This window comes from Ambystoma mexicanum, chromosome 5q, assembly GCF_040938575.1.
Source record: "Ambystoma mexicanum isolate Mex_15411 chromosome 5q, UKY_AmexF1_1, whole genome shotgun sequence".
NCBI classification, from domain to species: domain Eukaryota; kingdom Metazoa; phylum Chordata; class Amphibia; order Caudata; family Ambystomatidae; genus Ambystoma; species Ambystoma mexicanum.
This window is the reverse complement of record NC_090933.1, coordinates 853,524,239-853,550,598: the sequence shown is the minus strand read 5'-3', so window position 1 is coordinate 853,550,598 and position 26,360 is coordinate 853,524,239. Positions and strand designations below refer to the sequence as shown.

Genomic DNA, 26,360 nt, shown 5'->3' with positions numbered 1-26,360 from the left:
TAGGTCATTATCTAGTGATAATGACTCCTCCCTCGGTCTATAAAGCTATTGGGCCTCATTACGAGTTGGGCGTTAAGTGGCAATATTGGCTGTAACACCGTTACCACCAACTTTACCACTACGCAAAATTAGGACTACCAGGAAATTTGGCGGTAACACTGCATGCAGATTTACCACAGGCGGAATCACCCACAGCAGTAACTCCGACAAGAATTTGCAGAATAAGAGCCAGAGCTAATTTTGTGTGTGGAATTACCTCCAAAAAATGAAAACCCATTACCGCCAAATTATAAGTTGAAAAACTGGAATTAGCTCCAAAAATATGAGGTAAAAATACAATACAATCACAATTGCCACAACCAAAAAGGTGGATGTAAATGTAAACAGGTGCCACAAATCAAGGCCCAGGTGCACCAGATCCACTCAGGTGGAGTATAAAAGGCCCACACCCACCCTTAACACACATCCAAGCAAAATGCAGCCAGAGGCAGACAGATTATGGGCTCCACAACCTGCTACTCTACGTTGAGCTAGAGCAGCATGCCGGATGACAGCAGGGAATGAGACAGGTGTAACCAAGGAGTAGGAGATGCCTGCAGCAGAGGGCACCAAGCCCGCGTGACCGACCATCCCCATGGACTCTGATGGAGAGGCAACTAGTCACCTCACACAGACTGGACCGTCCAACCATTGCAGACCTGCTTACCCTGACACATGCACAACTACAGAGTGCCATTACCAACAGAACAGCAACCCCCCCCCCCAACTCCCTGCTGAAGCTTGTGTCCATCCTACATTTCTGTGGCACAGGTGCCTTCCAGCACACAGTAGGGGCACTGCATGGCATGTCTCAGCCCACATTTTCTAAGGTGCTGGACCAAGTCCTGGATGCCCTAACTATGCACGCACCCCAGCACATCTCCATGCCCATCACACAGGGACTGTTGCATGCAGAAAAGGCAAGGTTCTACCGCATCGCAAATTTGCCCAACACAATAGCGGCATTGGACTGCACCCATGTGGCGTTGGCACCACCCCATGCAAATGAACAGGCATATAGCAACTGCAAACAATATCACTCCATGAACGTCCAGATGGCCTGTGATGCCGACCTCATCATCAATCACTGTTGTGCCCGATATCCTGATGCGACACATGATGCACTTATTCTACGCAACAGCACCATGCCTGCGTACATGGAGAGGCACAGAGGACAGCACACCTGGCTCGTGGGTAAGTAGCACTCAGACCTGACTGGCAAAATCACCCACATGCACATGGGGCACATCAGTAGCAGTGAAGTGAATGAACCACAAGTACCATGATGCAACTACAATAACACCCAGAATAGGCCAGGCACCCGGACTGACCCACATCAGGACACAGACCTGACACATGTGATAAATCATGGTATCCAGCCATGCTAGGCAGCACCACACAATCAAGTCAATTTACAACCCATATAGGCACATCCATGTACCCCACATGGCATAGTGCCACACCATAGCTGACCAGTCCATTGCCAATGTCACAACATTGACAGACTACACATGACTGGCGACTCCCACAATGCATATGACTGCAAGGTAGCCATGTCAACCCTGCCCGAACAACCCCTATGCACACAAGGTGCCCTGTGCTCATCCACCGAGACATGCACATAGGAGTATTCGCTTGTACCACGATCAACACACTGCCATGTTTCACACAGTTCATTCCTGTCTTGCAGGGGATGCTGGATACCCGCAATTGCCATGTCTAATGACCCCGATGTGAAACTCTGGCACACCACAGGAGATGATCTATAATGATGCACAGAGGAGAGCACAATCTTGCATTGAGAGGACATTTGGCCTTCTAAAATCCCGGTTCAGGTGCTTACATCACACAGGTGGTGCACTGATGTACAGCCCCGAAAAAGTAGGGAAGGTCATAGTGGTCTGCGCCATGCTGCACAACATGTGCATAAACAGGAATGTGGTGATGCCCGCAGATGAGGACAATGACCCCTCTAGATCTGATGAGGCTGGAGGAGTGGACTGGGCACCCCAGGCCCTACGTGGGGAGGCAAGGGATGGACATATGGTCCGCCATGAGCGGATACAACATTATTTTTGACTCCAAAGACATGACACCTATACATGCAATGAAACCATCTGTCTGAATTGCATTAAATTGAGACTACCAACATGAAGAAGATTCAAGTGTGTTTAATACTGGCAATAAGGCAACAATATCCCTACTACAACCACCACCCCCCACCTCTCATCCCCTCAAGCAACAACAACCACTATCCCCCACCCCCAACCACCACCCCCACCTCAACCCCAACAACAACCACCGCCCCACCTGAACTACCAACAACTACCACTCGCGCTTATCCCCCTTGACTGCTGGCCTGTCAGCATTTGCGGCACACCGTTGTGAGCACCTGGGTGGGGTGCTCTGCGTTTTGACCCCTCAGTAGGGATAGCAGACTTTGAGCTCCCCTACATGCTCCCCCATAGATGTTCTGGGCTCAGATGAATTGCTCTGGTCATGGTCTCATGTGATGATGTGTGTGTTCATCCAGCTCCCAGAGCCTCTGGCTGGTGAGACACAAGCTTGGATTACAGGTGTCTGTGCTCCTGCATAGGCACAATTGAACGCGCCAACCACTCTGTGGACCCCTGGATGCAGTCATGCATGGACTCGGCATTCCCCACGTGTTCCTGAGCTATGTTGCACATTTCCATCTGGTCCAGACAATCCCATATGGCCTGGAGTGTGTGGGCAGGCACTGACGGTGTGTTAGCATTTCAATATGTTCTTCATGCTGTCCATGACACTGAGCATCCCTGCCCTGATCATCTGGTGAGTCCTCCAGAGGGCACGGCGGACATCATGCTGGGACGGTGGTGTGTGAAGTGGTGAGAGGCTGCGCAGGGCGGAGGACTCCGGGGAGAAATTGCAGGCAGGGGAATGTAGGTAGCTGGATGCAGGGGAGGCACACTCATACTGATCTACATCTGTGCCTGCTTGGGCCTGCTCTGATAGCTGACTTTCATCCTAACCCTGACCCACCTCTGCATCGGCAGTCTGGCCTGCCGTGGCACTGTCCTGGGCTCTTCTTGGTGGCACAGAATGCACACCTGGGGTCTGTGTTTGCCCTGTGGCCTTGTCTGTCCGGATGGCAGGAATGTCTGTCGGTGGCCTGGTGGACTGGTGCCTCTTCTTGGGAGGCACACTCCCACTTCCTGAGCTGCCTTGGCCTGGCTGCTTGCTGCCAGTGGTTGTTGCTGATGTCCTGGATGGTCCAGCCTCAGGGGACATTTCCTGGGTTCCTGTTGGGACAAATTGACATGTGCGTTACTACATTGTTGCAGATGTGCTTTGGAAAACAACATTCACTGTCATTTGTACATTGTCATCACTGTGTTGTGGCTCCTGGGGGGTTGGCATCATCTGCAGGCCACTGTGTACATGGCATAAATTGCATATGGACGGTAAGGTGTGGATTGGTCTGCTAGATTTGGAGGTGCAACAAAGGGATTAATTGGGCCATGGGCTTTCCTGTGCAGTGGTGCATATGGACTCTTGGTGGCAGCTATCTGGTGGTGCATTCAGGTGGGTGGAGTGCATTTGATTGTGTATGGGTCATGTGGGCATGTTGTCGGATGTGTACTCCTCAATGTGCCTATACATGTGGCATGGTGGCAGACGGTCATGTGGCTGTGACACAACTATCAACTGTTGTGCATCCATGGGCAGTGACAAGATCCATGCTTGCATGGTGGCTATGTTGACAATGCATGGGTCTCATGTGAGGGGGTGTGGGTCCGGTGGTCTATGGTTGCTGTCAATGGGGCCTAGGGCCTCACATGGGTGGTGATTGCTTTCTGCCTGGATGGTTGTGCAGTCATTGTTGCCGGTGTGACTGTGGTTCGGCTTGGCTGCCGGCTCCTAGCTCTGTCATGTCCACACCCTCCATCCCGACCATGTGCAGCATGTCACTGACCATCTCCTCCCACGGTGTCAGTAGCAGGGGTTCTACTGTGCCACCTCTAGTGGCAGCGGTTTCCCGGCACTGATTGGCGATGAGGTTCCTGACCCTGGACTTGAGGTCATTCCACCTCTTCTTCATGTCCTCTACGTTATGTTGGACGTACAAAATGTGTCAACTTATATAAGTGTATTGGAAAGAAGTACAACCCAGTAAGTCACTCCTACTAACCTCACCACATTGATGCGTTTTCAACCTTACTGTGTTTAAACAAGTTGAATACATAAGAACTACTGTTAGATCTCGATTCATGTGTTTTTATATTTGGTGTTTTTGTTATACTATGAATACATTCTTGTTTTACCAGATTCTGACTATTACCTGTCGTACAATGACAGAATAATCAATACGTCTATTAAACTGTTGTTCACTACTTGCCTCTGGGTCGAGAGTGGAGTATTCAAAAGAGGAAGGGCCTTGCTTATTTTCAAAGTAGAGGCAAAGATACAGGTTTAGAGGAATCCATTTCTAAGGTCGTGGATGGGTATGCGATCCTCAGATATAGGGATTTGATTATGGATGAAATTATGAGACAGGATGAACATGTTACTGAGGGATGTTGTGTGGTAACAAGATAGGTTTATTCAAGCGGTTAATTTTGTGTCTGATGGATTTCTGTGTATTAAGTATTGTTATTTTGGATAAATCAAATAAAAAGTGATATCGATCATCCCACAAAATAAATATACCTCTTCTGATGCAGACCCTTTCACTGAAACTTCAGCCGTAGCATCACTATACCAGTTTGCAAAGAATTTGTTTGCAAGAGAAAGGATACGTCCAATCCAAATGATCAAATCTTTTTCTGATTAGTGCCAACTATAGCTATTCATTTGGGATTATTTTTGTGAAGGTGAATAATTATTTATTTATTTTTTTAATTTACTTGGTTTAATCAATTACATGATTTTTACAGAAAGAAAAAAAAAGTAGTCGTAAAGAACATATGAGTCAAACAGCGACATCAAAAGAAATCAGGAGAAAACAAAGAGAAAGAAAAAAGAGAGAGAAAATATGTCCGAAGCCCAAATCACTGCTTATCAAGTTCAGGACTGACGTTAAGAATCTGTTTCAGGGTTTGGGCTGTAGCAATTGTCCAGGCCGTCTTTTCACCACTGATTAATCTATCCCACCAAATTGCTTCCTCCTGAGTGTAGGATGCCGTCAGGTGGGGGCGGACATATTTTTCGCTAATTGACTGGGTTCCCGGGCAGTTCAGTAAAAGATGCCAAAGGGTTTCGGGCTCTTCTTCATTTTTACTAAAACGACATCTATTTGAGCTGGATTGGCCTCTGATCACCCTGATTTCGTTTGTATCCAAAAGGTTGAGACGAGCCCTCAGAAAGATGTTTCTTACTGACTTGTTAGGGAATTTTGCTAGGTAGTTCGGAATTGTGTTCAGTTTGGTCTGTTGAGATGGAAGATGGTTGGTGGACTTAAACTGAGCCGCTCCATCAAGAGTTTTTATCCAGTCTAACTCTTCCAGTTTCCTTTTTATTTTTGTTGGGTTCTGTGTAAGCTCCTCTTCTGATTGCGAGATTTCGTTCAGCTTGTTTTTACACGATGTTTCCCAGGATTTCAGTGCTGGACATTTCACACCTTCGATTTCCTCCCTAATTATGTCCAGAATGATAGGTCGATTTGGGAGTCGGGTTTTCCTATAAAGCATCATGCTGTGGATTTCGATGGTCGCTGCCAGCGAGAGGAGGCGTAGTTCTCTTTGAATCAGCAGCATAGATGTACCCTTCGGAAGGCCTAAGACGGTGCGCCAAAAGAGCCCCTCCAACCGAATCCAAAGTTTCTCTGGGATTTGTAGCATGGCCTCCGCCGCATATGACAGTGAGGGCACCACCTTTGCTCGATAGAATCTTAGCATTGGGGCCAATGAGAATCGGCCATATTTTTTCTCTACCGCTCGTGCTTGTGCAGATAAGTTCCGAACCTTGTTCAGGAGAGCTTCCTGTGCTGCTTTGTTGTTTTTTGTACAGTCAAGCATCACACCAAGATATTTGAAACAGTGAACCTTTACCAGTGCTGTTCCGTTTAGGAACCAACTCAAGCGTTCTTTGGTCCTTTTTGACTTTTCCAGTACCAAGATCTTGGTTTTCGCTACATTAATTTGTAGGTCGTTGTCAGAATGTTGAACCTCACCACCCTTCTCCTCACCTGTGGCTTCCTCTTGTTTATCCTTGGAGTGCTTGGAAGGCCTTCGGGGACTCCTGGTGTCTTCCTTTGCGGGCTTGTCTCTGGACTTCCTGTCGTGCAAGTAGGGCCTGGCTCCCTCAGAGGCCACCTCGACAGGGAGTGGGACCTGTCTCAGGGGGCCCCGAGGAGCCAAGGTCCGCAACAGGGAAAAGACTGATGAACAGTAAAAAACCCTGTGTAGTCTTCCGGAGATCGTGACGAATATTATGCTCTCCAATGGTGGATGTGGCTGTTCGTGATCCGGAGTGAACCAGGAAACTGTGGATCAGGTAAGACTGATCGTCCTCCAATATGGATACGGCTTGAGGAAAGGAGGCAGGATCCGATCCGTGGGATAATAGGCAGGACGTAAGGTAAGCAGATAATGAGAGGAGCTTCGTGAGAAAAGAGAAGAGGGGTAACCCCGGAACGGGGAAACATTCCGAACCCAGAAGAAATGGTACGGATAGGAAGAAAGCTGAAAAGTCCCCACTTACCAGATACGGCAAGATCCACGAAATGCACAGGGAGGAACGCGTAGGAACGCGAGAATGGCGGCTAGCCGCTAGTGTGAATGACAAGACGCCGAGCGAAGAAAAGTTAAAGAAAGTGAAACGGACGAGCGCCGTGAAAGGGAAAGGGGTTGAAAGTAAAGCCAGCAAGCGCAAGGGTACGCGGGCGAGGGAGAGAACTGCAGAAGGCACAGGAGGTGGATAAACAGAGTTAGTCGAGCGCTGGTATCACGAAGGAATAACACAGATACAACGCGCCGAGAGGGGGGCGTGGCTTGCTTAAATAATGAAGGCGGCCATGTTGGATGAGGGCTGGCCCGCTAGCAGAAGGTTCTCCGCGGCGTAATCTTCCACTTCTGCCATGCTTCCATGGGTGGATCCTGACAGTATAACCCTTCTCTCTCCGAAAACCCCCTGGTTTTCCCGGATATCTCAAGTGGAATTCTCTCAGTAATCTTGGGGCATGCAGATGGTGCCTGGGTTCCCAGCTTCTTTCTTCAGGGGAGAAACCCCTCCAATGGACGAGATACTGTAGACTGCCCTGGCGATATCGGGAATCCACCAGGTATTCCACATTATACTCCTGTGGTTCTACCGTGGTCGGAATCTTGGTCTTCCGGAGCTTCCGTGAGAAGGGATCCTCCTTATACTCTTTTAGTAGTGAGGTGTGAAAAACTGGGTGAACCCTCTGGAGGTGCTTAGGCAGGTGAATTTCGTAGGCCACTGGGTTTATTTGTCTTAGGATAGGGTAAGGACCCAGATATCGTGGTGCAAACTTGCCGGTGTGTATCCATTTGGGTAAATATCTCGTGGATAACCAGACCCTTTGTCCGGGCTTCCATTCGGGATTGGGTCTTCTACTCCTGTCGGCCCACTTCTTTTGTGAATGTTGGCTGTCCTCTAATGCTTCTCTCGCCAACTTATGTACCTTCTTTAGTTCCGATAACCGGTCATCTATGGCGGGGGATTTAGTGGGTTGTATTCCGGACCAAGGCATCTGCTGAGGATGGTACCCATAAGTGCAATAGATGGACTCATTCTTGTGGAGGTGTGGTAGTTGTTGTTGTAGGCGAATTCAGCCTGTGCGAGATAGGAAGACCAGCTCTCTTGTCTGTTGCTGCAAAAACATCTTAAGTACTGCTCAAGACCGGCATTGAGTCTCTCTGTCTGACCGTTGCTTTGGGGGTGAAAGCCGGACGACAGTGCTCGATGTATTCCCAACTGTTGACACAACGAAGTCCAGAACCTGGAGGTAAATTGGGTACCTCTGTCAGAAACTATAGTTCGAGGCAGTCCATGCAAGCGTACTATATCCCCGAGGAAGACAGAAGCCGTCTTTGGAGCGGACGGAAGTTCCTCCAATGCAGAGGAATCGGCCAGTTTACTATGTGAATCAATGTTTACCTTGATTGCGGTCATTCCCTCTGACTTCGGTAGGTCAACAATGAAATCTGTGGACACGTGTTCCCAAGGCTGGGTGGGTAGGATGGGTTGTTGTAATTTACCTAATGGTTTGCCTGTTTGGTGTTTGTTGGTGGCACAAATCGGACAGGCTGAAACATATCTCTTAACATCCTTGTGGAGTTCTGGCCACCAGAATCTTCGGCTTATGAGGTCCTGTGTCTTCTTGATACCGGGGTGTCCAGCGAGGGGGCATCATGACACCAGGAGAGGATCTGTTCCTGAAGTCCTTTAGACGGGAGAAACAACCCAGTACCATGGTAGTACAAACCATCATTGGCCAGATTGACTGTGGGTGGTACGGTAGATAGCAAACCGTATTGGGTGGTGAGTTCTTGTAAAAAGAGTGAGACACCTGCCATGATCTTAAGGTTGGGAAACAAGAGATTGTGATCTGGATTATGTTTGACTTCTACTCCTTGACATCTGGAGAGAGCATCTGCCATCCTGTTCTCTGATCCTGGTATATAAGAGATGTGAAATTCATATTGAGAGAAGAAGCATGCCCATCTGGCATGTCGGGCGTTGGTACACTCCATCTGTTGTAACACTCTAAGGTTGCGGTGATCCGTTCGTACCTGAAATGGGTGTGCTGCTCCTTGTAACAAGTGTCTCCACTCTTGACATGCCAATTTGATGGCTAGTAGTTCTCTTTCAAGAACGGAGTAATTCCGCTCGCTTTTGGTCAGGGTTTTGGAATAATACGCCACGGGATGTGTGAGACCGTCTTCTGCTTCTTGCAAAAGAATGGCTCCCACTGCTCCCCCTGAGGCATCCGTTTCCATAAGGAATGGCTTAGCTTGATCCGGCTGTACCAATATGGGAGCGGAAGTAAACAGTTCCTTGAGCTGTAAGAAGGCTCTTCTTTGTTCCGGACCAAAGGAGTACTGAACCCCCTTCTTAAGGAGACCTGTGATGGGTAACATCAAGTTAGAGAAGTTGGGGATGAACTGGCGATAGAAGTTAGCCAGCCCGAGGAAAGACTGGACCTCTAACACTTCTTGGCTCCTTCCAGTCCAGAATAGCCTTTATCTTTCCTGGTTCCATCTTGATCCCTTCCTTCGAGAGGACATAACCTAGATAAGAGACTGAGGTCACTTCGAATTGGCATTTCTCTGGTTTTACCAGGAGATGATTTGCTCGGAGTCGATGTAATACTCTTTTGACTTGTTCACAATGGTCCCGTAGCTCTTGAGAATAGATCAATATGTCGTCTAGGTAAACGACCACTGAAACAAACAGCATGGCTGAGAAGATTTTGTCAATGAACCTTTGAAAGACAGCAGGAGCGTTTACCAGGCCGAAGGGCATAACCCTGTATTCGTACAAGCCGAAGGGGGTCCGAAATGCAGTCTTCCACTCTCACCCCTCCTCACCCTGAGGAGATGGTAGGCCCCTCTAAGGTCCAGTTTAGTGAAATAAGAAGCCCCTCTGACGGCTTCTAGGATGTCCCTTATGAGTGGCATGAGGTAGCGATCGCGGACAGTAATCTGATTTAGTGCTCTGTAGTCTATACAAGGACGTAGCTCGGTGGTGTCCTTTTTTGGAATGAAAAACAGAGAAGCCCTCCCTGAAGACCTTGATTCCTGTATAAGACCATTCTGCAGGTTGTCATCCAGATATCTTCTCAAGGCCTGTCTTTCAGAAAGGGACAGAGGAAACATCCTGCCAAATGGAACAGTGGACTCTGGGGTCAGTTCTATGGCGCAATCCTCTGGTCGATGAGGAGGCAGGAGACCTCGGCATATTCTTGGTACTGACGGGGACCCGACGAGACCACCTTGAGGGGGGGGGGTTCCTTTGTCCTTGTCTTCTTTGACTTGATGGGTCGATCTGCAATGTTGTTCACAGTAGGGAGAATCAAAACGCACGCAGTTGGTAGACCAGTTTATCTGCGGATTGTGTCTTCTAAGCCAGGGTATCCCTATAACCAAGGGAAAGTGGGCTGCTCTTATGAGGTCGAATACCAGTAGTTCCTGATGTTCTCCCAGATCCAAACGTACGGGCAACGTTTCAGATAGGATCGGGCCTGAGGACAGGGGGGTACCATCGACTCCTTTAACCGGAATGGGCCTTTCCTTTCGCCTAAAAGGGATCTGTTGCTCTCGAGCCCATCCTTCATCCATAAAATTCCCTGCGGCACCGCAATCCAGCATGGCAAACACTTCTACACATGAGGTTCCAGTCGTCCAAAGTTTGACTCTAAACGCCATCAAGCTGTTATCTTTTTTTAGTTCTGTTGGTCTGGTAAGGTTGCAAGGACTGTGTCTTGTTCCGCCGAGACCTCCCTTGCAAAGGACAGAGGGTGGAAGTTTTCCTTCCTTCTTGGAGGAACTTCAGGGCAGTCTCTGAGGAGGTGTTTTGAAGAGCCGCAATACATGCAGAGACCCGAATCCCTGCGTCTTTTGCGTTCCGCAGGCGTGAGAGGGCCTCGGGCTGCCCCAATCTGCATGGGTTCCTCTTGGGTGGAATGTTCCCTGGTAGGGTGAGGAGTCAGGCTGGATGAGGGATGACTGGGACGAGGTCTTCTCCTTTCCTGGCGACGCTCGTTGAGACGGTATTCTAACTGTAAAGTGAGAGACATGAGATCCTGAAATGACGAAGGTCGAGCAACCCTGGCTAATTCGTCCTTCAATTCATCCTGAAGTCCCCTCCGGAATATCGTCTGTTTCACAGATTCCGGCCAGTCGGTCTTTGCCGCTAGTCTTAGGAAGCGAGATATATAGGTCTGTACATCTGTGTTTCCCTGTTTGACGTCTAGTATTGCTTCAAAAAAGGTGTACAGAACTTCAGGTCGATCGAATCTGCTCTTGAAAAGGTCCACAAATAAGTCATAATTAGCCAGTGCTGGATCGTTTCTTGTCACCAATGGGGTGGCCCAGGCCAAGGCATTCCCTGTGAGATTGGCTATGAGGAACCCCACCTTGGCTCTGGCAGTTTCGAAGGCGTGAGGGCGAAAGGCGAAATATACGTGGCAGGCGTCTAAATACTCCTTTAGTCCGCCCGGGTAGCCATCATATTTTCCAAAGGATAGAGGCATGGGTGGTAGGTCTCCTTGGTCGTCCCTGTGTAGGACCACTTGCTGGCGCAAAGCTGCGTTTTCGGTCTTCAAGGATTGCACTTCTAGGGTTAGTCCCTGTAATGCTGCAACCAGCTCTTGATACTGCTCAAGGGAAGCCATGTGTCTGTCTGGGCGTTGTATTCTGTCAGAATGTTGAACCTCACCACCCTTCTCCTCACCTGTGGCTTCCTCTTGTTTATCCTTGGAGTGCTTGGAAGGCCTTCGGGGACTCCTGGTGTCTTCCTTTGCGGGCTTGTCTCTGGACTTCCTGTCGTGCAAGTAGGGCCTGGCTCCCTCGGAGGCCACCTCGACAGGGAGTGGGACCTGTCTCGGGGGGCCCCGAGGAGCCAAGGTCCCGCAACAGGGAAAAGACTGATGAACAGTAAAAAACCCTGTGTAGTCTTCCGGAGATCGTGATGAATATTATGCTCTCCAATGGTGGATGTGGCTGTTCGTGATCCGGAGTGAACCAGGAAACCGTGGATCAGGTAAGACTGATCGTCTTCCAATATGGATACGGCTTGAGGAAAGGAGGCAGGATCCGATCCGTGGGATAATAGGCAGGACGTAAGGTAAGCAGATAATGAGAGGAGCTTTGTGAGAAAAGAGAAGAGGGGTAAACCCCGGAACGGGGAAACGTTCCGAACCCAGAAGAAATGGTACGGATAGGAAGAAAGCTGAAAAGTCCCCACTTACCAGATACGGCAAGATCCACGAAATGCACAGGGAGGAACGCGTAGGAACGCGAGAATGGCGGCTAGCCGCTAGTGTGAATGACAAGACGCCGAGCGAAGAAAAGTTAAAGAAAGTGAAACGGACGAGCGCCGTGAAAGGGAAAGGGGTTGAAAGTAAAGCCAGCAAGCGCAAGGGTACGCGGGCGAGGGAGAGAACTGCAGAAGGTACAGGAGGTGGATAAACAGAGTTAGTCGAGCGCTGGTATCACGAAGGAATAACACAGATACAACGCGCCGAGAGGGGGGGCGTGGCTTGCTTAAATAATGAAGGCGGCCATGTTGGATGAGGGCTGGCCCGCTAGCAGAAGGTTCTCCGCGGCGTAATCTTCCACTTCTGCCATAGCTTCCATGGGTGGATCCTGACAGTCGTTGAACTGTATAAATTCTGCCAAGTTGTCAAGTTGGCGTTGGAGGCCGATAGGGGTAAGATCCATCAGGAACATATCGTCGGCATACAGCAGACGAGTAGTTTTTCTGGAGCCCATAGTTGGTGGAAAGGAGCGAATTGAAAATTTGGTGGCCTGAAAGTCGCCCATGTAGGCTATAAAAAGAGCGGGCGCTAAAGGGCAGCCCTGCTTCACCCCTCTGCTTGATGGAATTTCCTTTGATAGCAGGCCCTCTTGGTTTAGCCTGACTCTTATCCTGGTGTTCTCATGCAGCGCCCGGATTGGTTGTAAAATTTCTTGTGGGCAGTTCCACTCGCAAAGTTTCCTCCATAGAATTGTTCTATTGACCTGGTCGAACGCTTGTGCCAGGTCAATGAAAGCCAGAAAAACGCGAGGTGCCCCCTCAGTGATTTTATTTTTTAATGCGCTCAGAAACAGAATATTTGCTGAGGTCCCGATGTTTTTAGTGAATCCAGTTTGGAAGGGATCCGCACACTCAGCATTTTGTGTCCAGCGCTGGAATTGCTTTAGGAGGAGGGCCCCAAACACTTTTCCAATTACATCGAGAAGCGCTAAGGGGCGATAGTTCGAAGGGTCCTCTTTGCTGCCTTTCTTGAATATGGGGACCACTATAGAGGTGGTCCAGGACGATGGGATGGATTTTGAGTTCGCGCATCGCTTGAAAATCGCACTAATCAGCTCTGACCACTCCTCCAGGTGGGCCTTTAGATCGATGTTTGTGACTCCATCCGGTACCGGGGCTCTTGAAGATTTAAGCCTACGAATGACCTCTACTATGTCGTCTTTGTTACTTAGATCGATCCATGATGTCTTTGTGAGGTCAGCTTCAGTTTCAGTCAGAGCTGATGGGGACTTAAAAAGATCTTTAAAGAAATTCACCCAGGACTCTTCTCCAATGTTATTTGCCACACTTTTTACCATTGGTGTTGTAGCGGGTCTGAGCAGGGACCAGAATTCACGGGAGTATTGAAGACTCATTTTCTGCAACATCAGTTCGGCGTCCTGCTGATAGAGCGTATGACGATGGTGCGAGACCCAGGATTTGTAATCAGATTGTACTTTGCGCAGCTGGTCGAGGGTTTCTTGCGAGGGATTGTCTTTAGCGTGGCGCTTCAGTTTCCTTAGGGCCCGTCGTTTTTCTACCAGGGTCTTGCAGTATGTGTGGCTTCGAGTACCTGACATTGGTTTTGACCCTGTGGCTTGTGATGTAAATGGGACCAAAAGAGGCTGATAATCGGGGACTATCGCCGCAGCATTAGCTGATCGTGATTCAAGTTTGCTTAGATATTGTGATGTGATGATCGCTAATGACTTTACCGAAAGTTTCAGACGGTTTCTTTGCTGATTACACTCAATTTGGCACAACATGGAAGGTTTTTCGGTGTGAAGAGATTTCCACTTCAAGGATAGCAGATTATGATCACTCGCACTTGTGGCGATTACCTCAAAAGAGACAGCTTGCTCAGCCAGAGGCTTGGTAACAAAGATGTGGTCAATATCCACAGAAGATCCTCCTCTCAACCAGGAAGACAGTTGGTTTGGTCTTGGGAAAAGGTTGCCTGCATTCACGAAGGCTCTAGATGACATTAAGTTTTTCCACTTTTTGCCTCTAGCTTCCCTGTTACGCGCAAATGTTTGCTGGGCGCCTGTCGTTTCCCGTGGGCAGCAGGTAGCATTTAAATCACTGCATATTATTACATTTGCCGCTGACTGGTCCACCAGCATTGTATCAATGGCTTTTTCGACCATGAAGAGAAAGGTTTTATCGTCAATGGTTGGTGGGTTCCAATAAACGTTTATGACACCCAGCAACGATGTCCGATGTCTTTTTTTCGGATCTGTGTGCTGCTTCCATTGGAGTAGTGTTCCAAGCAGATGCGTAGATGACAATACAATTTTCAGGAGGTGTAGACGGCTACCTGAGAGGATCGCGGTTAAAAGTCCGGACGAGGGGCGGCCAAGAGCCCCTTTTTGGGCAGGGGCAAAAGCTATGGTATATCCATCCATAGTGGGTTTATCCATCATCCATGATTCCTGGATGCAAAGGACGTCAAATTGGCCCAGGTTTGTGTCGCCTTCTTTGATCAAATGGAGAAAACCGCTGGTATTCCAGGATCCTAAGGCCAGCTTTTCATTCCGCTTAGGTCTTGCAGTTTCAGCGTCCAGTAGAAGGTGGGCGCATTGCTATTGTTTCCTGCTAATTGTTAAAGCCTTCGGAATCCAGGACCAAAGATGAGCAAGCGGTGCCTGCTTTGTTTTTAAGGGAGAAGATGTGCCGCTCTGGTTCGGAACTTGCAGAATCGTGCGTTCGATGTCTAACGGGCCTTTAGGGAACCGGCCAATACCTAACGGGTCTTTGTAAACTTGGTTATTTCCTGTCTTTCTTGATGTCTCGTCTTGCAAAGATTTAGAAGTGGAAGAGCTCTGGTATTCTCTTTGACTCTGCACTCCCGGGGCGTGTGACCTAGATTCGTCGCTTAGGTTGTCTTTTTGGGGGTGGTCCTTTGTTTTTCGTAAAGAGTGCTCTTGTATGTCATGCTCCTGGTAGACTGGACCTTTGGGCTCTTCTGTGAAAGTAAATTCATAGCACTTGTTTTTGGTTGAATGTAGGGCTCTAGTGTCCAGTTTAAGAAGATCAAACCCCAATTTTAGGAAGTGTTCTTCAGCGTCCGAGATCATGAGTTTTGCTGAAGTAGAAAGAATGTATAGATATGCAGTTGCTTGCTTTCCTTCATGGAACGGTTCAACCAACGCAATGTCTTCAGTTTTCAGACGCCTCAAGGACGGGATGCATTTGAAAAGATTTAATACATAACCGCGGTTTAGAATGATGTATTTCTTATTGTTAGGAAGTTGTTCTAATTTAAAAGTGCGAGTCTTCGTAGATCTGGAGGGCGATTTCCGGTAGCTTGCTTTTTTGTTGCGTTTTTGGCCCTGCAGGTTATCTTTTCCTGGGTGGGGTTCTGCAGGATCTTGAAGTTGAGTTTTTACTTTTCTATTTGAAAGATCTTTGTTTACTTTCCCCCTGCTGATTTTTGCAGATGGCCGTACGGGGGACAGAGACCGCATTTTGACTTTCTCAGAATTATTTTGTTTAGAGACTGGTGACGCGATGTATTCAGTATTTGGTTGGTCCCTAGTTCGTTTTTGGATACATGAGACACTTCTTTCATCTGGGCCCCAGGTGGAATTTATGGTCAATTTCTTGCAGCGATCTTCAAGAGTTAGAAATTTGGGGTCGATTTCTGCAATAGGGTTAATTGGAAGAGCTGTTATTACCGTTTCGGATACTGAATAGACACTTACGTTCATTAGATCCGCGTCGAAGTCCACGGCAGCTTCTTTGTCAATAGGAGCAGAGCAGGGGATAGTGGTCGCGCCAATGGGCTTGATCTTAAGTTTCGCCTCGGTTGTCACGTTGTTTTCCTTAATGGGTATGGTCCCTGCTTGAACTTGTGTCGGGAGCCATATACAGGGCCCCCCCTCACTGTTGGAGGTGGCCGTTGCTTGGAGCGCCGGTTGCGAGCTTGATTTCGAGTTGTTTGATTTCCGCGCAGCTGGGTTAAAGAAATCTTTATTTGAGGCTGGGGGGATCCTGTCTAAGGAAACCGTTTTGGTTTGGTCATTCGAATCAGACTGAATCGTAATCGCCTCTTTGTTTATGGAACCGTTTGTACTCTTGCCCACAGGTATGCTTTTCTTTTTTGTCGGTGTGGCTATTTTTGCCTGATCTGCTCTTTGCTCCAAGTTGATCTCGTTTTTGCTGGTAGTCCAGACCAAAGGAGTCTGGGAGCTAGTTTAAGCAGTTTCAGGTGGGCTGTTAAATGTGGAAGTGTCACCAGTGATGTACGAGGAGTAAGAAGGTTTTCTGACTGGGTCGGTACTTCCTCCAAGTTTTTTTTCTGTTCTGTTGTGCAGGGCATTTATATACCCCTCAAGAAAGATCAGCCTGCTGTTCATTGAAGATGCAATTGATGTATGATCTTTTAGGGTGTCGTTTATGGATTCATATAATTTACAGAACGGAGCAAGAGCAATCGTTACTGTAGACATGATAGACATCAGGTCCGGCTTTTTCTCCGGAGGATCTTTGAGAGTATTTGCCGGTAGTTCACTTAGCCGTTGGCTCCTCCGCAGACTGTTCTGAGTGAGAGGTCCCCTGGGTTGATCTAACGGAATAGGGGGTCTAAAACCTGCAGTCTCGTCGACCTGGACTGGCAAATGAGCCCCTGTAGGGCAGTGCACACTGGGAGCTGGAGCAAGAGATGAATCTTCGGTGTCTGGCTCTGTGCCTGCATTTAAGGCCCGCTCATCGACCCCACACCCATTTGGCAGGTGGACCCCAGTGGGGCAATGATCACTTTGAACTGGGGCAAGAGATAGAACTTCGCTATCTGGTTCTGTGCCTGTATTTACGGCCTGCTCGTCTCCCCCACGCCCATTCTCCAGGTGTATTAGGGGCACGGTCCCAGTTTCCAAGTGAGGGGTAGCAGTGTTCGCGCTAGTTATTTCAGAAGATTGCGGCAAGACAGTTTGATTGACGACGGCGATGGAAGGAGAGGGGGCAAAAGAGAGGACTGTCTTTGGGCCCAGAGTCTTTTCTCCTGCAGTGTTCAATAGTAGAGCTGTGGGGGTCACCGGACCTCTCTTCACTATTGGCCACAGGGTTGGGTTTGATAAAAACTGCTGAAAGTGGTCAGGTGGTCTTTGAGATCCAAAGTGCCACCTGACGACTGGTGAGGGAGAAGTCCAGGGCGTGGTGCCCCCCTCCTGGTCCATTGCTGGAACCTCGGCTGCACGTTGTTGATTCAGCGTTCCTATTTGAGGAGCAGCCTGTTCGAGGACAGCTTTCAGAATTTCTGCATCTGAGAGTTCTTCTGGTGTTGTGTCTTTCCGTTTGCGGAATATGGCGAAGAAGTTTTTTACAGGCGAGCTAGCTGCTGTGATTTTTGTTGCACCCTTTGAGGGAGCCGTTGGAACTTGTCGGTCGATTTGGCGTTTTTAAGCTTAGGGTGTGCAACACTTTTTTTCCAGATTTTTGGCGGAGATGGACACAACGCTTTCTTCGAGCAGGAGCTGTCTTTATTTTTAGCAGACGCTGGTTAGAGGAGCTGTAATTTATTTTTAGTGGTCGAAGATTTGGTGACCCACTTTGAAGGCTCTTTGGGCTGGTTTGGCAAGATGATGTTTCTGTAGGCATAACCGAATCTTCGGTGAAGCTTTGCTGAGCTTCCCAACGCTCATGGAACGCCCCTGCCCCAGATAAGGATGGGCGGGGGTGTAGCTGGATGTAGACTTCAGATCGGTTTGGGGTGGGCAAGGGCGACACGTTTGCCAGGGCAACCTTGGCCCCCTTCCCCCCCCAATGAGACGGACTGCCGTGTAGTTCCCTCGTCTATAGCGATAAGGGCTACAGAAGCGCTGGCGGTGGGGTAAAGGGAGCGGGGCACTTCATCAAACAGCACCCGATCCTCCTCCCCTCCCCACCCCATGCATTTCTCCCTGGAACCGCTCCTTATCTGGATCCTCCGGTAGGGCCTCTCCTCCGAGACGCACTCCCGGTTTCTCGACAGGCTGCAGAGTAGTTTTCTTGGGAAGGCAGGGAGTCGGGGGTGAAAGCCTTTTGTCTGTTTTGGCCCACCTTTTGCCCTCTTCCATTTCTGCTAAGGGCTCTTGAGCCATGTGTCTGTCCATGTCCGTGAGTTTTTTAGAGCTTCTTAACTGCATGCCTTCCTCCGTAGGCGGGCCTGTAAGGGGCCTTCCTCCGACTGTGAGGGGTTCGACTCTCCCCCTCGGGCTTCCATCATCTCGGCCCGGCTCGCAGCACCGCAGACTGCCGCAGACTGCAATTTACACCGCAATTCGCACCGCGGTCCGCTCCGCGGTCAGTAAGGTACTTCAAATGTTCAAGTGGGTCCTCCCACAAACAGAAAGTAGTAGCCAGTGAAGGCAGACTCGAAGAGGACTGCCGCAGACTGCAATTTACACCGCAATTCGCACCGCGGTCCGCTCCGCGGTCAGTAAGGTACTTCAAATGTTCAAGTGGGTCCTCCCACAAACAGAAAGTAGTAGCCAGTGAAGGCCGGTGAAGGCAGACTCGAAGAGGACTGCCGCAGACTGCAATTTACACTGCAATATTATTTAATTCGCAATAATATTAATTAGCGCCCTAAGATTTCCTTAGCTGTTGATATTGTTATATGAACCCAATTTAATTCCTAACTTTGTTTTTGTGATTTACTTGGCTTGACTTGCCAATATTTCTACTGATTGATAATTATAGAAGATTTTCAAAACATTTTACTCACACATATAGTAATGAAACATCTTTTACTTCGATGGAAATTAAGTTTAGTTTTTGTGACTTGAATATTTAAGAGCAATATTCATAAATTCAAAATAATGTGAATTAAAAAAATAAGCATAATTAAAACGTAGATGCTCTGATCTTTTCAATTTTCAAAGGAAAACACTTAACATGGTCAAATTGTGTATCATATCAAGGTCTGAATGAAATGCACCGAAAATTACTGCATACTCTACCCTATTTGATAGTTATTACCTCAAAGGATTTCACTATGGTTGAACTGCCTGATTGTGTATGGGATAACAACTGGGCTTCTGTACTCTTTTAAAACCAGAACGTGGTTGATTTTATTATGCCTTGTGCCTCTAATTTCCTGTCTGCGCATGAGATATCAGTTTGAATAGGGAAAGATCCACAGTGCGCAGGACAATTATAGAAAACAGGAAGCTCATGTAGGAAGAGAAAGTGTAAAGGCATTGGATCCGGATGTGATGGGCGGGAGTTCTGACCCTAGGGTTCCACAGAGAGGGGACTGGGTTTGGGTACCTCAAAACATGTGTAGTGTGGAAAAACAATGGAAAAGGGTCAATTCCTGTTATAGGCATCACTCCCTCTTTAGTTTGAACACTAGAGATCACTCCCATGTTTTTTTTTTTTTATAACCCATTGTCAAGACTTCATGTAGAGGGTGCTAGAGAGAACATTATAGCAGTGCAATTTCAGAAGCGCAAGCAAAATCAGACAAACTGCACTCTACTGATCATCTACAATGCACCAGGGGTAAGAGTATGTTGATTACTATGAACGCACTTGATCAGTTGATAACTAAGTGATGGTGCGTTACCCACTAGGAAGGGTTATGGCAGTTGATGATTTTAATGCTAAATTGTAACAAAGCACAGCAGGAATTGGACACCAAATGGTTGAACTTCATGTCAACAATGGGTATGCAATTCCTGGCACCAGCGACTCAGGAACATGCTAGTAAACCATATACCTGGGCTAACAGGAAGAGATGAAACTGACTTTGTGAGTCTAGATAGAAATCACAGCTCTACTCAATTTATTCTAAGAAACATGCTACAAAGTGACCATAAAATGCTTGTAATTCGTCTTCCAAGTGTAAATGGAACTGAGAGGGTATGGAATCAAGGTGACATCATGGTAAACGATCGAAGAAATCAAATTAGTTGGGGGACAAGAATGTTGCGGCGCTATCAAGTCCTCATGGTTCCAATGGCCGCACCTTCCTGCTGACCATACGCCCCCACTTACCCGGCTGCAGCATGTTGGTAAGAATGGGCACCTCTGGAGGAGAGCAGGCCAAGACAGCCGCCCGAGGTCATTACGACCGCTGTTTCATTGGCAGTTGCCATGGCGCTGCACAACGCTTCGTCGGAGCTGCTGACTCGGCTGGCTTCCACGTCGCGTGATCGGGAAAGGACTATCACACGCGACTCACGCTGAACACGTGACACTGAAACGGCAAGAAAGACTTGTCACGTGATGCTTGCCACCTGATACATCGCTGTGTTTAAAACCAGCGAGGGTACGCTGATACGGCGCTTCACAGATGCTTCATTTCGAGGACTGTCTGGCGTTTCATGGAACTCACCCTTGGCTCTTTTGACTACAGAAAGCTCACAGACGTTTCTTCTTTGGATCACGGACTAACTTGAACTGATATCCTGGATTATCGACCTCTGCCTGCCTACTGGCCTTTGTTCTGGACTTCCCTTGGACTTGGTTCTACTTCCTGGATTTTGACTTTGGATTGCTCCTCGGACTGCTTACGGATCACTCCATACTGAAAACTTGCTCCCGGCACCCCAATCCTTCAGGTGCTTACTGGTACTTACAGTGTTCCATCCAGAGTGCTACAGGACCCTTACGCCTCTTGCTGCCGCTGGATAACTTCTTGTCCCTGCCCTTTTTGACCCTTATTGGGGTTTTGGTTGTCACCCGTCTTCCACCTAGGTAAGCCTGGTTACTTCTTCTCTCTTGATACTAAAGTAAACACTGCATTGTCATTTCCTGATTCTTAATCAGTGGTCAGGGGAGTCTCCGGCTTTCCTGGTTCCTGTTCTTTGACACTCAACACCTGTGGCCTCAAGGATTGCACGGGGAGTTGTTTACTATCTCCTTGTGTGGTACTTTTTGGACGGAGGTTCTTATAATCTTCACGACCATCAATTAAGAACATAAACCCAGTTGGCAAAGCTGAATTGGAGAGTTATTAAAGAGCTGTATTCCAATTAAATCCAATGAAATGTGAATAATTTTGCTAACGCAAAATTTTCATGGGAACAAAGTTGTTTACTGAAGGGAAAGTTGAGAATGCTATTAAGATGTTGAAAGTTTCAAGGGCCCCTGGACCAGATGGCCTGGCCAATGAAGTGTTGAAGGACAACTTTTAACTTTAGGAACCCAATCCTAGCAACATCATTTAGAAAGATTGGGAAGGTAGGTAAAAATCTGTGTTAATCCCAGTCCATAAAATGGGTGATCGGGGCATTACTACCAACTATAGGTTACTAGCAGATGCCCCGGTAAAATAATTTTGCACCCTTCTATTGGATAGATTAAAACTTTGGGAAGAGCAGTCCAGATTATTGTTTTTGCAGCAACAGGGCTTCCGTAAGAGGATGGGTGCTCACCAAAATATCTGGGCTTTGAATTGCCTAATCCGGCCAACATTGGCTGAAAGACAGAAATGTATATATAGCCTATGTTGATTTCCCCAAAGCCTTTGACAATGTCAACAGGGGCAGACTTTGGTCTAAATTAAAAAGTTGGGGGATAGAAGATGATCTCTTGTACTTAATTAAGCTTTTCTTTACAGAGACATCAGTGGCAGTGAGATTAAGATAGGAGGGTTACATAACTGATTTTATTGAGACACAAAACGGCCTAAATCAAGGCTGTGTCCTTGCGCCGCCATTATTTTATCTTTATGTAGCTGACTTGGGGACTCATGACTGTCTTTTCGTGAAAATAGGGAATAGGCAGATCGGCTGGTTAATGAACGCTGATGATAATATACTGCTCAATAGGACACCAATTGGACTACAAGGCACTTTGACAGAATTGTATTCCTACTCTGAAAGTAATGGACTTGAGGTGAATAAAGAAATGACAGAGTATTGATATAGGTTGAAAGAGAATGACCAGAACTTTTGTTGGAAAATGGGCAGCAAACCCATAGAAAAAGTAGGAGCGTGTGTATACATGGGCAGACTTCTTACCCCAACTTGCTCCACTCAACCAATTAGAGATTATGTCATGAACAAAGCTCTTTGTAAGTTTGGGATTATTAGAAAACGTACAGTGCCTAGAGGTAGATCCTCTATAGAGGGTCTAATTCAGGTTTACTGCTCTAGCATTTTCCCTAGCATTATATATGCATTAGAGATGCACAGAGACAAAGAATTAAAATGACTTAAGATTTTAGAAGGATATATTTGGCAACGTGTAGTGGGTCTCCCCCAAGGCACGCCGGTTGAGGCCATATGTATGGAATTTGGCCTAGTATCACTGAAATCAACATTAAATATTAGGATAAGTATGCTGATGCTTAACATGTTTAATGACTCTGGAGGACTGTATTTAAGAACAAGATCACCAATAAAGCCCCATGTTGGGTGTTGCATCTCTTTGAGCCCCCTTCCGGCTTATGACTCTTGTCCCGCTTTGGGACTATCCATTTTTTACCCGGCCTCTTGGTCAATTGCTTTTAACCCTCTTTGGGGTTGTTCTGTTCCCACCCCATTTTGGGGTCATTTGGGTCTCACACCGTCTTGGGGTTAACTAGTTCTAACCCGTCCTTTGAATTGTCTGGCTCTCACCCCACTTTGGGTTTATCTGGTCCTCCACCTGCCTTGGCGTTCTCTGGTTCTCACCCTGCCTCTGGGTCTGTATCGATCTTGCTTCCCAGCTTCCCTGAGAACCTTCTCTTTTTAGGCAGTGCACTGTCTTCCTCCTTTAGTGTTCCTCTTCTTTGTTGGAGCAGATGCTTCCATCCCACTGGTTCCCAGCAGGGTTTTGGTGGCGGTCCACGTTTCACTGAGGTTCAGCAGTTCCAGCAGCCTCCACTGAACCTGCTGCACCAAAATTCTTTCTCCCCTGCTTCACGCTACACCGCGGATCCCAGCACCACGTCAGGTACCGGCTCTTCGCTCCAGGTCACACCTCTGAGAAGCAGCGTCGTCCCATGTGGCTCCATGGAAGGATGGGTTCTCCTTCCTCCATGTAGCGGGAGGTGGGGCAGCTTATGTCCCGGTCAGTTTGAGGACAGTGTCTGAACATGGTCAGAAACCATATCAATCTTTGGTAACACTGACTGTAGAGTACCACAAGGAGCGTCCCTAACCCCACTGCTCTTCAATATTTACCAAACTCCATTAATCAAGCTCACCAAAAGACAAAGCCTTACCTGCTACCACTATGCAACTGACACATAAATCGTCTATAAAATCAAAGACCAACATGAAGAGAACACAACGCTGGAAATCGACGAATGGATGAACACAAACAGCCTCAAACTCAACTCAGGCAAGACAGGAATTATAATTATCTCCAAAAAACCAAGAAAATAACCAGTATATACCATGGCACAGAGAACTAGGAACAGCACCTGCACCAACGAAAATAGTCAAATGGACAACGTGCTTACACTAGAACCACAAGTAAACGCAATAATCAAGAAATGCTTCTTCCTCCTATACACAATAAAAAAGAATCCTACCATTCCTCTCCTTCACCCATAAAACACTGACCATCATCGCACTCATATCCAGAATAGATGATGCCAACAGCCTTTACCTCAGACTGCTGGAACACCTGCTGAAGAAACTGCAATGTATCCAAAATGCAGCGGCAAGACTTCAAACTATCAAGAAGGGACCATATCAACCCAGCGCTAAAGATGTTACACTGGCTACCAATCAAACAGTGAATTACATTCAAAACAATGTGCATTACGCACAGACCAATTCGCAAAGGGGCAGAATTCCTACAAAAGATAATAATCATCTACCTACTGACAAGAACTCTAAGATCAAGCAATGACGCCCACCTGGAACCAAAACCATACACAAGAAATAAACCGGAGGATCATCATTCTCCCACTTGGCAGCCAAAACATGGAAAGAAATACGTAATACAAAGGATCACTTGAGATTCAGAAAATCACTTAAAACCTGGCTCTTCAGCTCACAACCGGATGAGAACGAGTAGAAACACTAAGACACCACTGAAAATTAAACGGGCCGCAATGAACGCGCATGGAAGGTAGAAGCCGGGGAGGGAGGGAGGGAACCCAGGAAATAGCCACTCCCAAACCATCATCCAACTCTAGGTTTCATCAAAGGATAGGCACCCTAGCTGCAGACGAGGGAGCACTAACCAATAAACAGAACCCAGTGAGACTGGGAGCACCTACAAACCAGAGTGAGGGAATCCACCCTAGAAATTCTGATAGGAGATGGCAGGCAACCTCCCTAGCGACCTATGAGTGATCCTAGTACCATACACTACTTGACCCGAGGGGAGGCCTTCACCGCCTTCCTACCATCAGACCACCAAACAAATACAGAGAGACGAGACCACTGGTGTGGTACGCGGCAAGGGACTCGGTGAGTGTTGAATGTCCAAAAGCAAAAAGGTAAGAAAAGAACAAGTTACTTACCTTATCTGGTAGCGTTCTTTCGATGGGATGTTCCTCCGACATATTCCACATCTGTGACAGGTAATTACCACAGCTGTGCTGCTTCGGAAAATTTTCGGATGAGGGCGTCCTGCATCGATGACATCGATCTGTTGTCCCTCGAGGGCCTCCGTCGAGGGTCGACGTCACCGGATGTTATATATAGGACGCACGGTGCCCGTAGCCTCAGTTGTAGTTTTTTCCCAGAACGTGTGGCACCAATCTCCTGCTAGTTATGACTGCAGAAAGCCTTGTGGAAACGTAAGCTGCAATTGCATAAGAAATTCTGCAGAGGGGCAGGCTAGGAGGGATCGATGTGGAATACGTTGGAGGAACATCCCATCTAAAGAACGTTACCAGATAAGGTAAGTAACTTGTTCTTCGAGGGGATTGTGTCCTCCGACGTATTCCACATCTATGACAGACTCCCAAAGCAGTACCAATGTATGGAGGTGGGGAAAAGAATGTATAATTTTAGAATTTTAGAATGCCCAATCAAATGTCTGAATAGAGGACTGCCTTACCAAAGGCCAAATCCTGCCCATGGATGGAGTCCAAGGAATAGTGTTTCACAAAAGTATGGACAGAGGCCCATGTGGCTGCTTTGCAAATATTGCGAATAGGAATGCCCCACTGTAGAGCAGTGGAGGCAGCCACACCCCTAGTAGAGCGAGCCCGTAAGCCTACTGGAGGGTCCTTTCCCGCCAAATGTTAACACTCAGAGATCATCAAAATGATCCATCTGGACAAGGTCTGCTTGGAAACAGTCTGACCCAAGCGCCTTCCAGCATAACCAACAAAGAGCTGATCGTCCACTCTGACCCGGGACATTCTGAGAGATAGAAACTCAAAGCTCTCCTAGGATCCAACCTATGGAGCCTCTCTTCTTCCTTACCAGGATGTGGAGGAGGATAAAACACTGGAAGAATCACCTTCTGGCTCAAATGGAATTCCGACACAACCTTCGGAAGAAAAGAAGGCCGTACCCGCAGGACAACCCTGTACTTATGGAAAACAGTAAAGGATGGCTTGGCGGAAAGTGCCTGCAACTCACTCACTCCGCGTGCGGAAGGAACCGCAACTAAAAATACAGTTTTAAAGGACAACAGTCGCAACGGAGAAGAGTATAAGGGCTCAAACGGAGCTCCCATTAGGAACTTTAAAACCAAATTCAAATACCAGCCCGGCACCTGGAAAGGCGACGGTGGAAATAAATTAGTTAGCCCTTTTAGAAACTGAGAAATCAAAGGAAGCTTAAAATAAGAACATTCCTCAGACGAGCATTTAAAAATGGACAGCGCCACCAGGTAACCCTTAATGGTACCCACTTGCAGGCCACTGTGGGCCAAAGAAAGCAAAAAAGACAAAACCAAACGAATGGAGCATTGGAAAGGATCCACATTCTGTACCCTGCACCAGTCACAGAACTTTCTCCAACGGCAACGGTAAAGGGATTTCGTTGCGGGCCTTCTGGCCGAAAGCAACACCTCCATCACGTCTTCAGGGACGTCCCAATCCTTATAGCTCAACCTTTCAGATACCAAGCATGAAGGCTGAGAGACTTGACCTCTGGATGGAGAGCCCGACCCTACTCCCATGAGAGCAGATCGTCTCGATAGGGAAGACGGCGTGGAGGGAAGATGGACATGTCTAGAAGGTCTGGGTATCACGCTCTCCTGGCCGATGCCTGAGCAATGATGATCATTCGGGAACCAACCCTCCGTAACCTCCGTAACACTTGCGGAATGACGGGGACGGGAGGAAACGCGTACAGCAGTGGGAAGGACCACTCCACTACGAACGCGGCCCCTAAGGCTCCTCTTGGAGGACATTCCTGCGAGCAGAATCTCTCGCACTTCCAGTTGACACTGGTGGCTTAGAGATCCACTTGTGGGGTTCCCCAAGGATCGAAGATCTCCAAAAGAACTTCCTGAGCCAGCTCCCACTC

General features: G+C 47.8%; 1 protein-coding gene across 1 annotated transcript in view; it reads right to left on the bottom strand.

Moving 5' to 3' along the window:
* Positions 1-3,002: 3,002 nt before the first annotated feature.
* Positions 3,003-26,360, bottom strand: part of SLC26A7 (solute carrier family 26 member 7) — an 888,192-nt gene continuing 864,834 nt past the window's right edge. Inside the window, exon 13 of the mRNA XM_069622129.1 lies at positions 3,003-3,323. Within this exon, the coding sequence (XP_069478230.1) occupies positions 3,003-3,323 (321 nt within the window). The remainder of the gene's footprint in view (positions 3,324-26,360) is intronic.